At 39.8% G+C, this 17,362-nt stretch overlaps 1 protein-coding gene across 2 annotated transcripts in view; it reads left to right on the top strand.

Annotated features, from left to right (window-relative positions):
* Window positions 1-1,184: 1,184 nt before the first annotated feature.
* Window positions 1,185-17,362, top strand: part of LOC126100256 (non-structural maintenance of chromosomes element 1 homolog) — a 54,424-nt gene continuing 38,246 nt past the window's right edge. For both annotated transcript variants that reach the window (XM_049910842.1, XM_049910841.1), the window contains exons 1-3: window positions 1,185-1,551; window positions 1,700-1,853; window positions 16,520-16,721. In XM_049910842.1, coding sequence (XP_049766799.1) covers window positions 1,449-1,551; window positions 1,700-1,853; window positions 16,520-16,721 — 459 coding nt within the window. In that variant the 5' untranslated portion in view covers window positions 1,185-1,448. The remainder of the gene's footprint in view (window positions 1,552-1,699; window positions 1,854-16,519; window positions 16,722-17,362) is intronic.

Raw genomic sequence — 17,362 nt, 5'->3', positions numbered from 1 at the left:
CAATTGCTACAAGCACTGACACCCGATGACAAAGTCAAACGCTTTGAATTTTCGGCGCGGTTGCAACAGCTCATGGAAGAGGATGCGTTCGGTGCGAAAATTGTTTTCACTGATGAAGCAACATTTTTTCTTAATGGTGAAGTGAACAGACACAATGTGCGAACCTGGGCGGTAGAGTATCCTAACGCATTCGTGCAGCAAATTCGCAATTCACCAAAAGTTAACGTGTTTTGTGCAATCTCACGGTTTAAAGTTTACGGTCCCTTTTTCTTCTGCGAAAAAAACGTTACAGGACACGTGTATCTGGACATGCTGGAAAATTGGCTCATGCCACAATTGGAGACCGACAGCGCCGACTTCATCTTTCAACAGAATGGTGCTCCACCGCACGTCCATCATGATGTTCGGCATTTCTTAAACAGGAGACTGGAAAACCGATGGATCGGTCGTGGTGGAGATCATGATCAGCAATTCATGTCATGGCCTCCACGGTCTCCCGACTTAACCCCATGCGATTTCTTTCTGTGGGGTTATGTGAAAGATTCAGTGTTTAAACCTCCTCTACCAAGAAACGTGCCAGAACTGCGAGCTCGCATCAACGATGCTTTCGAACTCATTGATGGGGACATGCTGCGCTGAGTGTGGGAGGAACTTGATTATCGGCTTGATGTCTGCAGAGTCACTAAAGGGGCACATATCGAACGTTTGTGAATGCCTAAAAAAACTTTTTGAGTTTTTGTATGTGTGTGCAAAGCATTGTGAAAATATCTCAAATAATAAAGTTATTGTATAGCTGTGAAATCGCTTCAATCATTTGTAATAACCCTGTATGTCAAGCTCATAGTTTTAAGTAACCTACAATTAATATAATGTTGATAAAAACAATATTTGTAATATTGTGATTGTATATTACCAAATGTAAAATCCATCAAAATGTAAAATTTATTAATACAAACAAATTTTTAGTTTGTAGTTTATAAACTGATATATTCAGAAGAATAATCTGTATGATGTCCTGAAACTGTATTATTTCTAGGGATTGTATTTGATTATTCGGTGTTGAATAAATATTATTATTATATATTAACGCGGCGTGTTATATATAGTTCGAATCATCGTGAATTCCAATTAGTGATGTTTTCAAGATCAAATTTGAGACAATTAAAGTACGTCTTTGGCTCTTCTCTTGGCGCTCTATAGTCTATGGTTCTAGCGCGTGTGTCGTTTGAATGTTGTTTTTGTTTACAATTGCTGAGAGCAAGGGAAGCGGTGGCTTACTGTCCGTGACGCGATATTATTTTGATAGCATCAAAATGTGTACTTGGATAATTATCATGTCATGATGTTTCACAGTTCCATTGGTACCAGTACTGACGGGATATATAAAAGCGTTTCGTGCTAGACGTATTAGGGAAAAAATATACTACAATAAAAACTTCATAAGCAGCATGGAAATCGAGAAAGAAGTGTGGAAATCAGTGTTGCAAGTTCTCATGTTTCAGCCTGTAATGGAACTGAAAAATGTCACCGAATTGTTATCGGAACTGAATGGTAAAAATGTTATTGCCTTCTGTCGTTGCCACATTGCCTTTGTGTCCATATTTCTTAGTTCATTCTCTTGCAATCGTCTTTTACCTGTTTCATTAATTTACCTGTAGCATGCATGTCATTTTGATTGCCATTCCTTCGTACTTTTTAGACAGAAGAACAGTGGCGGTCGATTTAGACAGTGTTATTCACCAGATAAATCGGCATGTGAATCGACACGGACAGCAGTTAACTAAACAGATCTGTGAAATTACAGAAAATGAATATCTCATCCTATTCAGTACGAGCAACAACGCAGCTATTCAGTATGTTGATATTATTTACCTTTTGAGCGTAATCATTTCGCAAGTTCGGTTTGAAAGAATGATCGTTAATTCCTGAACTTGCCACTATTTTAATTGGACTTTTGCGTACTTTATATGGCTATAATATTTTCCACTCGTTCATCAGTTGTTTACAAACACCATGGTAGTGCTTTATCTAAAACTACTGCTACTTCCATTTAGGTATGGCCTGTAATTAAGTCTAAGATAAGCTTGTGTTTTATGACAGTTTCACAATGTTCTTTGAGTGCTCCTAAAACACACACACACACACACACACACACACACACACACACACACACACACTCTACCAGTGATAAATGTGTATTGTAGGCAATAAATGGCCAACTTCTTATCCTTCAGGACATTACACTCTGCTTATCCCAAATACAGCATGTTAGTCTGCAAGGAAAAGTACACATGGTGTAAAAACTACCATGCCTTTGCTTTGTAGAAGGCTTCGGGTACTCAGTTTATCAAAATCATAAAACTGTTCACTGATAGTGGATTGTGCTTTGAGTTCAGTTGCCCATGTGCGAATTTGATCTCCAGCCATGCAGAAGCCTACCATTGCTGTTATTCTCTAAATGACTATATGAACTTCGTAGTACATAAGCTTACTGGTAGGCTACATGTAATTTGTTATTTCATTGTAAACACTGTGGCTTGATTTCAAGATTGAGCATGTATTTCCACATGATCATTTTTAGTGTTTCCTTAGGCCTTCGTGCAGTGTGGGTCTCCTTGCTGACACTCTTTGTCTGACCAGTCGACCACGTATCTATACCACCTCCTGTTTAATTGGTCTTAGCCCCACCTGGTCAGATTTAACTCTTGAACATGAGGGATATGCACATCTACCACTTCCTTCCATACCACTGTAAAGATAATTAAACCTATGTATGTGGTGTCTGTTCTTTTGGAAACTACAAACAGACCTGGTTTGTGGGTAGCCATCAATTTAAATCAAAGGGAAAAGTTGAAAATTTGTGCTGCACTGGGAATCAAACCCGTGTCTCCTGCTTACTAAGCAGATGCTGTGACCCCTAAGCCATCTGGACACAGCTGTTATTGCAACTCCTAGACTACCCTACCACACCTCCTATTAGACCCGAATTTTCAATTTATTCACACGCTGCTAGGATAGTGCCCGGCCAATTATTGTCATTACTTGTGGCATTTCGCCGATTCCCATGAGAGTTCGATCTGATGTGTATCCATACTGAAGAGATCATTGGCCAACTTTTCCCTAATTCGATATTTGTGGTGTTTGTTCTTTCAGGCAGGTCAGAAAGAACAGACACCATTTTGATCCAGGTTCAAACTCTTATGGGAATCAGCAAAATACTGCAAATACCATAATCAGAATACTGGGTAGAGGCACTACATTAATAGTGTGTGGTTAAGTTGAAAATTTGGGTCTGACGGGACACAGTCTGTGCACTTGTGATAAGCACTGTGTATGGATGACTAAGTGGTTAGAGCATCTGCCTAGTAAGCAGGAGACCCAGGTTCAATTCCCTGTCCAGCACAAATTTTCAATTTACCTATTGATTTAAATCAATGCCCGCTCGCAAACAGTGTCTGTAGTTGCTTTGTGTAGTTATTAAATCTATCTGCTTTGCTGTTGTTAGTATATTCAGTTCAAAGGCTAGTTTGATGCAGGTATCCACACCAGCCCATCCTGCACAACCTGACTCATCTCTTGTAAGTAACTGCAACCTAGGCCTACATCCATTTGAACCTGCTTATATATTTTAGGGGTCGACAGAAGCATCCGATCCCACGTGTCGGCTTTGACCCGTGACGTAAGGGTGTTGTCGTGTGTGACGTCATGACGGTGCGGAGTTTGATTTGAGTGTGGCTGTCTCCAGTTCTGTTTTATCTTATTTTATTTACTTTTCTGATCTGTTCGTTCTATCTCGTGAGATTTTTTTTAAAATTTAAAAACACTTATTATTATATATTTTAATTATCTGTTTCCTCCAATTTCTGTTTTAGTTTATTATATTTATCTTTCTGATCTGTTCGTTCTATCCCGTGAGATTTTTTTTTTTTAAAAACACAAAAAAACACTAATCAGCTACTGAAGCATCTTCATCTTCTATGGGTTGCAGGGGTTACGACCCCTGGGGAGGTGGGTGGGTATTCATGCATGGCTGTCTTCACTTACACGTTGTAGCTACGCAAGGCGTCTAAATTTGTTTATATTTAGTTTGCCCCCCACCCAAAACACCCCATTTCCCGCGCTTGTCCCATTAGTGTCATTAGGCTTCTTGTGGAAAGTGTGTGTGTGTGTGTGTTTTTTTGTTTCCGCCATATTTGTGACGTCATGGGTCAAAGCAGACGGGCGGGATCGGACGCTTCCGTATTTCCTATTTTAGGACCCCCTCCCTCTCCCCCCCCCCCCCCCCCCCCCCCAAAATGAATCTCTCTCTCTCGCTCTCTCTCCTTCTTTCCCCTCCCAAACTGACGATTCCTTGATACTTCAAGATGTGTCCAAACAATTGTTCCCTTCCTTTAGTTAGGTTATACCATAATTTTCCCTCCACTCCAAATTCAGTTCAGTCCCTTCTCCTTAACTATTCAGTCTACCTATTTAATATTCAGCCTTCTTCTGGAGCACCACATTTCAAAATCTTCTATTCTCTTGTCTGAACTGCGTATATCATTCACATTTCAATTCCATACTAGGCCGTAATTCAGATAATCCTTCAGAAAAGGTTCCCCGAGATTTAATTTCATGTTTGACATTAAGAAATTCCTCTAAAGGCAAAATTCATCTACTACTTCGAGTGTCACTTTTCCTAGTCTAATTCTCTCAGCATCATCTAACTTAAACTACCTTCAATTACCCATGTTTTACTATTGTTTATGTTAATCTTCTCTTGTATTCATTTTTTATTAAACTGCTGTCTCTGATAGAATTATGTCGTCTTCATAAAACCCCAAATTTTTAATTGTTCTCCTGAACTTTCAGTTCCCTTTACAGATTTCTCTTTGGTTTCCTTCACAGTTTGCTCTGTGTACAGATTGTGTAACATCAGGGATTGATAATAACCCTGTTGGACTCTTCTCAGTTACTGCTTCTTTTGTATACTTCAACCCTTGTAACTGCTCTCTAGTTTCTATATAATTTGTAAATAACCTTTTGTTATCCGTATTTTACCCTGCTAGCTTCAGAATTTCAAATAGTGCAGTCAGTGTTGTCAGAAACTCTCCAAATCTATAAAATTATTTAATTACCTTCCTTAAAGCTATCTTCTGATGGAAGTTGTAGGGCTCATATTGCATTTATGTTCGTACTTTGCTTAGAGGCCCAGAATGGTTCCCGGGGTTGGTTTCTACCAGATTTCCCATTCTTCCGTCAATAATTTGTGTCAGTGCAGTAAATTCTCAACTATTCGGGCAATGTGACAGAAGGTCAAGTTGGATAGGCTGGAGTTCTATAGTTTCTCTTTTCTGACCCTATCTGCACTATACAAAACACCCTTTTTTATACCAAAACCTAATCGCATTAACATTTTCTCACTTCGCACATAATACATGCTAGTTACATGTGTTTGTTATGTATGTACTGTGCCCTTCAAAAAATATTGAAGAAAAAATAAAATGATCTGCATGGTAAAGTATGAATGTATGATTACTTACGTGTGAAACACCAGGCCTAGCAATAAAGATGAAACATAGAGGTTTGAGGTTCTAAGAAAGTCTTTGGTAGATGACTGTTCCCCTCCTTTAACCCTTTCCCGTATTGTAGTATCCTTCCACTTAAGCAAACAGATGATATCCACTGGCATCGCTTCCTCCTGCTGACTTATGTATTTGCAGCATTGCCTCAGTCATCTTTAACCTTCCCAAATATGGGATGATATTTCTCTTGTCATCTAAGTTTGCCTCCTGCTCTTGTGTTACTTCTTCCTGCATCACCATTTCCATAGTATCATCATCAATTAGTAAATCAATTTCATCAGTTGCCTGCCATTCTGTGACGTCCTCTGTGTCGACATCCTCACAGCGTGGTACATTTTTGGTTTCACATGTGGGGTCAAAGTTAAAGGTCCACATCATGGTATAAAAGAATTTACCAAGCCCTCACAAATAATATGTTCAGAATCTCTTCTCACACATTGGTCAACCATCTTGTGACACCTAGCAAGTCAGTACTCTTCAGAATGGTTACACAGTTCATTATTAGCAATAGCTTGATATTAATGAAATAAGAAGACGGTGGCGAAACTTCTTTAGCATTTCGAGGGTGCCCTCGAAACTTCTTTAGCAGCTGAGGGCAGCTGACATCTTGTACAATTTTTTGTGCTCTTTTAAGCGACATACTGAAAAAAGATTTCTTTAGCTATTTTCATGTGGACAATCTGAATCAAAGTGGTCTGAAAAAAGAGATGCTTAGCAAAATTTAGTGTCTAGCTTTTTATATCTCCAGAAATAATTGCAGGATAAACCTGAAATCTTGCATCTAATAACTTACCGCTACAAGGTCTTAGAACATAAAATTCCATTCTCTTACTGTTTTCCAGTAGCTTAAAAATTGAAGGGAAAGTTGGCGATTTTTGTAAAAATGCCAAAAGTGAATATTTTTAATCAACTTTTATGAAGAGAGTTTTCTGATAACTCCTTCAAACTGCTTTCATTAAAAAGACCATGTTCTACAACACCTAAAAAACTAGATTTGGTGTTGCAATGCAAGTGGCTTTAAAATCAACAGGGTGGAGGTGCATCAAAAATACACCATATTCTGCTGGTACTCAAATTAAATCTGACATCTTTTATTCTGTTTGACAATTGTTTAGTGCTCTCTGGGAAAGGTAATATCGAAAGTCCTGAGAACTAGGAAATGAGGTTGTCAGGAAAATTTCAAATAAGTAATCTTTTTTGTTTCCTATTAAACACCTCTAAAGTATTCAGCTCTACGGAATTCTTTTTATAAAAAATGAAATGGAATAAAGAAGCCAATAAAACGATAGTTTTCTTTTTTTGGTGACTCCAGTAATTTGAGGTAATCACATTTAAATTATTTAGGTTCTGCCATATCAAAAGTACTTCCCAGTTAACCCATGTGTTTTGAACCGTGTCTTGCACGATAAAAATGTTCATAATCAATAATATACATTATTTAAGTCTCTCTAAAATGTATAGGATCTACCTTGAGATTTTGTAATGTGAAATTAGTGTGTTAAATAGCTATGAATTTAAAAGTAAGATTGTATTTCTGGACTTTTATAAAGCATGCTACCAGTAACTATTTAACTGACTAATTTCACATGGAAAATACGAGGGCTATCCACAAAGTACATTACGTTTTGGAATTAAAAATAAATAAAGAATTGGATTTTTTTTTAATTATATACAGATGAAAGCCACACTTAAATACTACTTTTCTACAAAGTTGCCATTTAAATTAAGGCACTTATCGTAGCAATGGACGAGCTTGGAAATTCCTTCGTTGTAAAATTCGGCCGCCTGCGCCTTCAACCACGTGGTTACCTCTTCTTGAAGCTGTGCGTCGTCACCAAAACGCTGCATAGCCAACCACTTCTTCATTGCTGGGAATAAGTGGAAGTCACTCGGTGCCAGGTCGGGACTGTACGGCGGATGAGGAAACAACTCCCACTTAAAAGATTCGAGAACTTCACGAGTGGCATTTGCCGTGTGGGCCCGGGCGTTGTCGTGAATCAGCAAGATCTTTGAGCCCAACTTTCCCCTGCGCTTGTTTTGTATTGCTCTTCCGAGGTTGTGCAGAGTTTGGCAATACCTTTGAGAGTTTATTGTAGTGCCACTTTACAGGAAATTCACAAAAATCACACCTTTTCTGTCCCAAGAGACAGTCCCCATCACCTTCCTTGCTGACATTGTCTGCACGCATTTCTTGGGTTTCTGGGGGGAATTTGTGTGCCCCCACTGCATTGACTGCAATTTTGTCTCGCAGTTCATATGCTTAACCCATGTTTCGTCACCAGTAACGATGCGAACGAGTAATGAGTCGCCATCTTTCTCGTAAGCATCCAAAAACGTTAACGCTGCAGCCATTCGCTGATTTTTGTGAAACTCTGTCAAGATTTTTGGTATCATCTTGCACAAAACTTGTGGTAACCAAGCTTTTCGGTAATGATTTCATGCAACAAATTTCGTGAAATTTGTGGAAAACTCATAGAGAGTTCCATTATTGTGAAATTATGGTTTTCACGGACCGCGGCATCGACTTTTTCGACAAGTTCAGCAGTCACTATGCTGGGTCTTCCACTTCGCTCTTCGTCGTGAACGTTAGTTCGGCCATTTTTAAATTTTATGACCCATTGACGCACTCCACCTTCAGTGATTATGTTGTCCTCATACACTTCACAAAGCTGCCGATAGATTTCTATCGGTGTACAGTTTTTTGCAGTCAGAAACCTTATTACAGCACGCACTTCACACTTCGTGGCATTTTCAATTAACGCTGACATTTCAGACTGTCACAGTAACTCAACGGAGTACAGCACGAACCTCTCACTAGCACGGCAGGATGCCGACTGAGTGGCGGAATGCCATGACACCAAGATGGCCGCGCTAGCCCCGCCCCTAACGGACACAAACGAAAACGTAATGTACTTTGTGGATAGCCCTCGTACCACAAGGTACATTTATAGAAAATGTCGTGTCAATAATTATTTAACTATCAGTTATACTTCTGTATGTTTAATTGTTGTGGGATTTGTTCAAACTATCTGCATTTTACTATTGGGTTCCCAGCATAGTGGGTGCTGTCCTTCGGCTGAGTGTAGCTGTTATTTACTTCATAAGGCCAGGTAAAGTTTATAGCCCAATATAAACTAGTTTTGATCATTATTTGCAAAGCTTTCTGCAAATATTTTTGCTGAATGTTTTATTCTGATGTTATACAATGTTCGTATCTTCATGCAGTTGCAGTTGAATGCAAAAAGTTGTACAAGATAGCCTAGTTTTGTTTCTTTCAAGAAAATATTACTGGAGATAACATGTCTCAAAGTAGCCAAAAAATCAGGGGAGTGCTGTTGATAGCTGCGCTATGGGGTCAAACAAACAGCTATATCTCTTATCAGTATTATATTGGTGAAAGTAAAACTTCACCAATATTCATTGGAAAATATGTGAATGATCACACACAATTTCAGCAAAACCCATGATAGTTCTGCAGGAACTTTCTCCTAAATTAGACTACTTGGCAGGAAATGGCCCAGTGACTCATGTTCATAGACCTCAGTTTAAAAATAACTTGTTATGTGGTGCATGTACCATTTAAAAATTACGATAAGTGTCCCTCACAGAGTGGAAGATTTGGGGATTTATTTTGAAGCCATATAGCAGCTAACACAGCTTCTCTCACACTTGCTGAACTGCAGGGAGGATGTAAAAGGTTACAAGATGTCCCATTTGTAGTCACCCAAAATCGTATTGAACCAAAATCACACAGAACTGTTACACAGAGTTTGTTTTGGTGCAACTATGTAAACTTTTCCCAACATATTAACTGGTGATAATCTTATCTTGTCTGTAAACAGATCATGCAGTCATCTGAATGTAATATTTCCATGGTCATGCGAGAATGCCGTTTGGTAATCTTGCTGGAAATGATGCATATCGTGAGTGGCAGACCATTTATAAGCCACAGAAATCAAACAAAACTTCCTTCGTAAATTGTCACTGCTACCAACTTACTCCAGTGTAGATACAGTGCCTCAGTGGTGAAAGCTGACAAAAACAATGGATCACTATCGAGTACCATGGACGATACATTCTGTAGGTCGAGGCAACAATCATTGTGTTTTAATGCCAGATAAAATACAGTTTCAATTGTTATGTTTGGTTAACCTTTTTCTCTGTTTATTATTTGGCCTGACAGTCTAATTTCAACTGATTCCTTTAAAACACAGCCCCAAAAGCTTGTTGCAGGAGCAACCCTTTGTTCCTTATCATATAACTTCTGAGTTCCTCAATATGACAGTGCTCTGCCACCGTATATTCCTCAGGCTGCAACAGTCATATGCAGTGATGATGCTCAGTATATTAATGATGCAGGTAGTTCGGCCAGTATGTTTTCCCGCAATGGCAAGGGGTTTTATAAGCACCAAGTCTCACTTAATTGTAGGTCAGCTGTTACCAAGCCATGAGCTCTGTAATCCTGGCAGGCGAATGAAATGTACTTTTGATATTATGTCTTTTTAAAATCTGTCCAGTTTTGAAGTATGCCCCCAGAAAATGGTAAGAAAGCCTCTAATTTACTGGCATATTCTAGATGACGTACTCCCTCTTTATAAACACCGCAGGACCTCTGTGCATTGGTGAAGTGTGCAACAACTCTTTGCATCTAAATACTGGTCTGTGTGCATTGGTTTTCTATAAACACTGTTTTGGAGTCCCATTGTCCTTTCTGCAAACCAGTATATCTAAAAATGGAAACCTTCCATCCCTTGCCATTGTGAACTTGTTGCCTGGATGAAGGAAACAGTTCAGAGCATCTATTGCATGTGGCCACACCATAAATGTATCGTTAATATACCGTCAGAGACAAGTAGTTTTAAAAGGACCATCCTCAGTGCCTTGTCTTCAAAATTTCCATAAATAAATTGGTGATTGGAGGATAATAGATTCCCCAGTTGTTCTGTCAATATGTTCAAAATTTTTGTCATTGACTAAAAAATATGTAGACTTCAGCAGACGATGGCAAAGCTTTGCCCTTTCCATGTCCAGTTTCCTAATTAACATCAAGGATTCTTCAAGAGGAATTGGTGAAAAAAGACACACTTCAAAGCTTACAAGCAAGTCCAAGGGACAAAGACACAAGGACTTCAACCATTGGGTAAAAATTGTAGAATTGTTAATGTATACATTTTCCGACATGAGGGTGAAGAACAGTGCTAATAAATCCTTGGCCAAGTTGTAAGTGGACACACCCAGATTATAATGAGACGCCGGGGAAATCCTTTCTTTATGAAGTTCGGGCATATCCTAAAATCTCAATGGAACAACAGCAACAGGACAAAGTTTTTTAAGGATTCATTGTTTAAGCGTGACACGAGATGGAATGTCTTAAGCTTGTGTTCAAGCAGAATGGCTTCACAGACAAACAGATCCATCGTTCCTTGAGTCCCCCTCCCAGCAAGGAGTAGTGTTCACCTTGGCTTGGTAAAGGATGACCTAGCATTTAGCTAGTGTGTAGTTTACAAACTCCCTTGCCACTGTGGATGAACTATTTGCATCAGTTAAGCAGGAGAATAACTTTAATGTGCAAGTTTAAAATTTTGTTAAATTTCTACCAGGTGAGCTCAAGGTTGACACTGGGCTGACGTGGTAATCAATGTGCCAACAAGGTGCACCGCTGCAACAGACCACAGAACAGTGTACCGCTGCAACAGACCACAGAAGAGTGCGGACAGAAACACAAGTACTGCTATTTAACAAGACACTCCCGAGGTAACACTATACAGGGTGTTACAAAAAGGTACGGCCAAACTTTCAGGAAACATTCCTCACACACAAATAAAGGAAAGATGTTATGTGGACATGTGTCCAGAAACACTTAATTTCCATGTTGGAGCTCATTTTAGTTTCGTCAGTATGTACTGTACTTCCTCGATTCACCGCCAGTTGGCCCAATTGAAGGAAGGTAATGTTGACTTCGGTGCTTGTGTTGACATGCGAGTCATTGCTCTACAGTACTAGCATCAAGCACATCCGTACGTAGCATCAACAGGTTAGTGTTCATCGCGAACGTGGTTTTGTAGTCAGTGCAATGTTTACAAATGCGGAGTTGGCAGATGCCCATTTGATGTATGGATTAGCACGGGGCAATAGCCGTGGCGCGGTACGTTTGGATCAAGACAGATTTCCAGAACGAAGGTGTCCCGACAGGAAGACATTTGAAGCAATTGATCGGCGTCTTAGGGAGCACGGAACATTCCAGCCTATGACTCGCGGCTGGGGAAGACCTAGAATGATGAGGACACCTGCAGTGGATGAGGCAATTCTTCGTGCAGTTGACGATAACCCTAATGTCAGCATCAGAGAAGTTGCTGCTGTACAAGGTAACGTTGACCACATCACTGTATGGAGAGTGCTACGGGAGAACCTGTTGTTTCCGTACCATGTACAGCGTGCGCAGCAGCTGATTGGCCTCCACGGGTACACTTCTGCGAATGGTTCGTCCAACAATGTGTCAATCCTCATTTCAATGCAAATGTTCTCTTTACGGATGAGGCTTCATTCCAACGTGATCAAATTGTAAATTTTCACAATCAACATGTGTGGGCTGATGAGAATCCGCACACAATTGTGCAATCACGTCAACAACACAGATTTTCTGTGAACGTTTGGGCAGGCATTGTTGGTGATGTCTTGATTGGGCACCATGTTCTTCCACCCACGCTCAATGGAGCACGTTATCATGATTTCATACGGGATACTCTACCTGTGCTGCTAGAACATGTTCCTTTCCAAGTACATCACAACATGTGGTTCATGCACGTGGAGCTCCTGCACATTCCAGTCGAAGTGTTCGTACGCTTCTCAACAACAGATTCGGTGACCGATGGATTGGTAGAGGCGGACCAATTCCATGGCCTCCACGCTCTCCTGACCTCAACCCTCTTGACTTTCATTTATGGGATCATTTGAAAGCTCTTGTCTACTCAACCCCAGTACCAAATGTAGAGACTCTCCGTGCTCGTATTGTGGACGGCTGTGATACAATACGCCATTCTCCAGGGCTGCATCAGGGCTTCCATGCGACGGAGGGTGGATGCGTGTATCCTCGCTAACGGAGGACATTTTGAACATTTCCTGTAACAAAGTGTTTGAAGTCACGCTGGTACGTTCTGTTGCTGTGTGTTTCCATTCCATGATTAATGTGATTTGAAGAGAAGTAATAAAATGAGCTCTAACATGGAAAGTAAGCGTTTCTGAACACATGTCCACATAACATATTTTCTTTCTTTGTGTGTGAGGAATGTTTCCTGAAAGTTTGGCCGTACTTTTTTGTAACATCCTGTATAACTCCACCACCTGAGTGACACTACAAAATCAAAATCAAATGTAGACAGAAAAGAACAGAGCTCACTGACCCAGAATTGCTATTACCTTACCACAGTGATCGAAGGAGTGCTGACAGGTCTGATAAATGAGGACAAATACACTCAGAGCCACAGCACTTGAGGCCCGGCACTTTGAATAGAGGTTTTCAGAGCTCAAGAACACATTATGTCAAGCTGCTATTCTGTCTGTGTCACCAGAACCAGAGAGAATGGCAGCCTGTCGAGTTTCAGTGAAACCATGGCAAACCTATTACTTACTTGCTGACTTCAACACAGAGAGGCAGCCAACCAAATACATATCATAGTGGTCGTCTGCCGTTGATATCTACTGAATCATTGCGGATGAGAATACTGGTAAGTGGTCAGACCACCTCCACTAATGGGGCATCACGGACGATCTGCAAGCTGCCATCTTCGCTCTGACCCTTCACAACAACTGGAATCCTGGAATACAGTCAGCAGTCTCCACCTGAGTGCGCAGCGGGCTTCCTTTGAGAGAACGGGCTGTCTTTGAGAGCCCTAAGGTGAGATTCTTACACTGTGAAACATCTGGGTAGGCAGAGCCTTTCTTGTCCTGCCACTGCCATCAGCACAACACACAGCCATGGCACTGATCTGTGGCAGTCACTGTTGAGACATCAGCACTCGTGTGGCACATGTGTTTGCACCCAGCCACCGTCTGCAACTTTGAATTCACATATACCTTTGTGTGCTCTGCATGATAAATAAATGTTATTACAAGAAGCGCTGTTCACTTACGATCACGGGCATGCACTAGACCACTCACCTTGACTCCATGCATTACCCCAGCACACGGGTCACAACACATCATTATGACAGGTGTATTGAGCACCGTCGCCACACAATTGTTGCAGCATGAGAAATCTGTGGTGGTGGAAAACTGTCTTACTGATGCATGGAGAATTTTATATGATAAGGCGCAAATGGTTGCTCCTACAACTTGCTTCTGGGAGTGTGTAGTGAAAGAATCAATTGAAATTGTACTGTCAGACCAAATTGTAAACAGAGTTTACGGTTACCCAGTACATAAGATCTAGAACCATATTTCAACTGACATTAAAACACAATGGTCGTTGACTCAGCTGACAGACAGTCTTGACAGTGATACCTGATAGCAGTTCATCTTTTTATCTTTCATGGGGCTATACCTACACTTGCAACAGGGGGCAGCAGTGATGATTTATGGTGCATGCACTATTGGTCTTCCGCAGAGTATAATTGGTCGCCATTTGTGGCACGAATCAATTCTGGTGAGATTAACAAACAGTCTTGTCACCTTGAAAGCAGCCAGATGGACCAAGGAAATATTGTGCTTATATGCCTGCATGATCCAACTGCAACCAACATCATCAGAGGTTGCTTTGTTAGTAGCAGTGTTTTGTTGAAAGCCTATTTGATTTTGGAGATTAACAAAGACAGCATTGTTAATGTTTGTTCACAAAAAGCTGTATGTATTTGGGAGCCAACTGTTTATGAAATTTAACGAAAGAAAGAGTGTACAAACCATGGTTGAAATTATACCGACTCAAGTTGGAAACACTTGGGCACTCGTCCTAGAGTCCTGATCTCTCCCCATGCAATTATCACACCTTCAGTCACGATTACTATCAGATGAGGATGTGCAGCAGGCAGCTATAGACTTTTTCACAGAGCAGGACACAGTGTTCAACCAGATGCATCAGTGGGATAATTGCCTCAGTGCCCACTGTGATTTTGCCCAATTTGGCTTACCAATGATTCTGGACTGTAAGGCCTTCACTATTGGAGATTTCAGACATGTTACACTGAGATCCCATTTGTGTGAACAGTCAACATAGGAAAGAGGCCTGATGCTATGAGTCCAGTCCACAATAGGATAGGCAACTACTGAAGTCATGTTGGGTTGATGGATGTGTGATACTAATATTTTTATTGGTTCAGTCAATTTGCAGCCAATGTTACCAAAAGCACATTATACCCAACATGAATTGAAGGTGAATGTGTAAGGGGCAGTCAGAATATTTCTGTTTGATACCTGATTGGTAAAACAGTGTCCTGCTGCGTGAAGAAATCTGTTAAATGCCTACTGCACATCCTCATCCAAAAGAGAATCATCGACCTTTCAAGGTGGTTTTTTTGTGCGAAGAAAGGTGTGATAATCGTGTAGAGAGAGATCAATATTATTAGATGAGTGCACAAGTGTTTACCACTTGAGTTGGCATAATTTCTGTCGTGGTTTTTCTCATTTTTTCATATAATTTTATAAACAGTGGGTTTCAGCAAGTTATTTTTCATATAAAATACATAAAATTTTAATTACCACTCATTTTGACACAAATTACACTCATTTTGACACAAATTATATTTAACACTTTACAAAATTGCTGAGAAAAATATATGGAATTTAAGTCACTTTTTATTTTTGACTTAACGCATATACTTTAATGTGGAATACCAGCATAAAATGATTTCTCTTGCTTCTTTAGAATCTTTCTTTTTTTTCTTCAATTTGTTTCTCAATTTCACTTATTTCCTTCAGTTTTTCTGTAACTGTTCCTTGGAAAGTGTTTGACTGCAGCAAAGTGCAATATCTGTAGTCATCTCTGCTCTCACTGTCTTGCCAGAATAAGACTTTATCTGCATTCTATATTCTTCTTTTGTACTCCATAATATATGAAAACCAAACTGACCTCCTTGTGCACAGAACAAACTGATAAAACAAAATTAACAGCACACAGCACAGTCTTAACTCGTAAAAGCATGGATGATTCGTATTTACATAGGCATCATTGCACACTATGCTGGAGATCTGTTACTCAAAATATCTTAAAAAGTTCTGTGGAATTTGTAAGTACTTCGTGTAGTGTGTATAGGTTTTCTGTGGTAGCTTAAAATAATCTCATCCTACGTGCGTAGTATGTAAACTTCATGCACCAAATTGTCCTTGTCATCCCATGAAATTACATGTGTAACAATAGTAATTTTTGGAAGACATATAAAAATAGAAGCTTCTAAGGGCCCTTAAAATTTAGTAGCTGAAAAAAGGAGATGTGAACCAGTCTACATTATAACATTTGCAATATGGGGACACGCATTTACACGAAGCAGCAGCACCCCTTGTTGCAGTTTCCCAAGTGTTTTGCCTTAATTTCCACAATGGTGGTTTTTGACAGACATGCTTTCGCATACACATTCCTCATTCTCCAATGGATGTTTACTGGTGTTTGTCCTTTGGCAGCCAAGGAAAGAACAACAACATGTTAGTCTTGTTTGGATGCATTTGGTAATAATGTCCCCACAGTTACTGCACACACATAGGAAAGACACAGATGCCACATTAACCCCCTCCCCACATGTCAGTTCTTGTGCGCTCGCATCAGGGTCACACTATGTTGCATATACATTGCAGCAGTGCCCTCAAACGGAATTTTTTTTATCACCCCTTGTAATATTTTGTTGGAGTCTTCTATTTCCTGTGTTTTTAAACACTTCTGTTAGGAGTAGCATATTGTAATTTTATGCAAGTATTGGAATATTGTTTTCTAAAGCAATTCATTGATAAATATATTACATCTGCTTTTACAGGAATCTGACAGGTGGTTACACAAAGGAACACAGGGAGGTCTACAAAAGGATTCTGGCAGAAATTATGACTTCAGAGACTTTGGGGTGGGTGTCATCTACCCATGTGCTGAACATGTCACAAGATATGCCTTTTCATATAACAAAAGGGCATCTCCAGGATATTGCAGAGAAACTCATTAGTGATGGATGGTTCTGCAAAAAGGTTGTTCATTAATATCTGACAGCATTGTTTAATATGACAGATCCAACGATTTTAAGGATGGGAGTATTTGAAATTAGTGTAGGGTGTTCATTGATAATGAGAAGTCATTGTTGTCTCAGATTTCAGTAAAGGAAGACCTTAAATTTGCTGCTACATAAGTAAATTTACTACAAATGAAAATTAACCATAATAACTGCTTGATAATTTTTCCCAATTTCATTGTTATGGAGGTGACTGCTCTCTCTCCTGTATATAATAATTAATTTTGCTAAGACTTTCTTTTCTTGAATTTAAAGTGTTCCTTAATATTTTCCTTTGATTTAGTCCTTACCTCTCTACATGTGATATGAAGGATGTCCACATCAAATGCACCAAATCTGTATTATGAGACTATAGCTAGGAAGCAAGCTTTTAATTCTCTAGTTGAAGTGCTTGGATTATCTGTGTTGAGGAGTTTTCCCAGAAGAGTGCAGAGACTCCGAACTCTTGAGGTCAGGACACAAGACTAAGACAGCCGGTTGTGTAAAGCTGGACTGAAGCCACAAGACTAAGACAGCCAGTTGTGCAAAGCTGATGCTAGTAATTAAGAATTCTTATTTAGAAGTTGCAGTAGCCACCAGAAATATCGCGGGAGGCGCACA

The sequence above is a fragment of the Schistocerca cancellata genome, chromosome 9 (assembly GCF_023864275.1).
Source record: "Schistocerca cancellata isolate TAMUIC-IGC-003103 chromosome 9, iqSchCanc2.1, whole genome shotgun sequence".
Classification (NCBI taxonomy): domain Eukaryota; kingdom Metazoa; phylum Arthropoda; class Insecta; order Orthoptera; family Acrididae; genus Schistocerca; species Schistocerca cancellata.
This window is presented reverse-complemented; position numbering and strand designations above follow the sequence as displayed.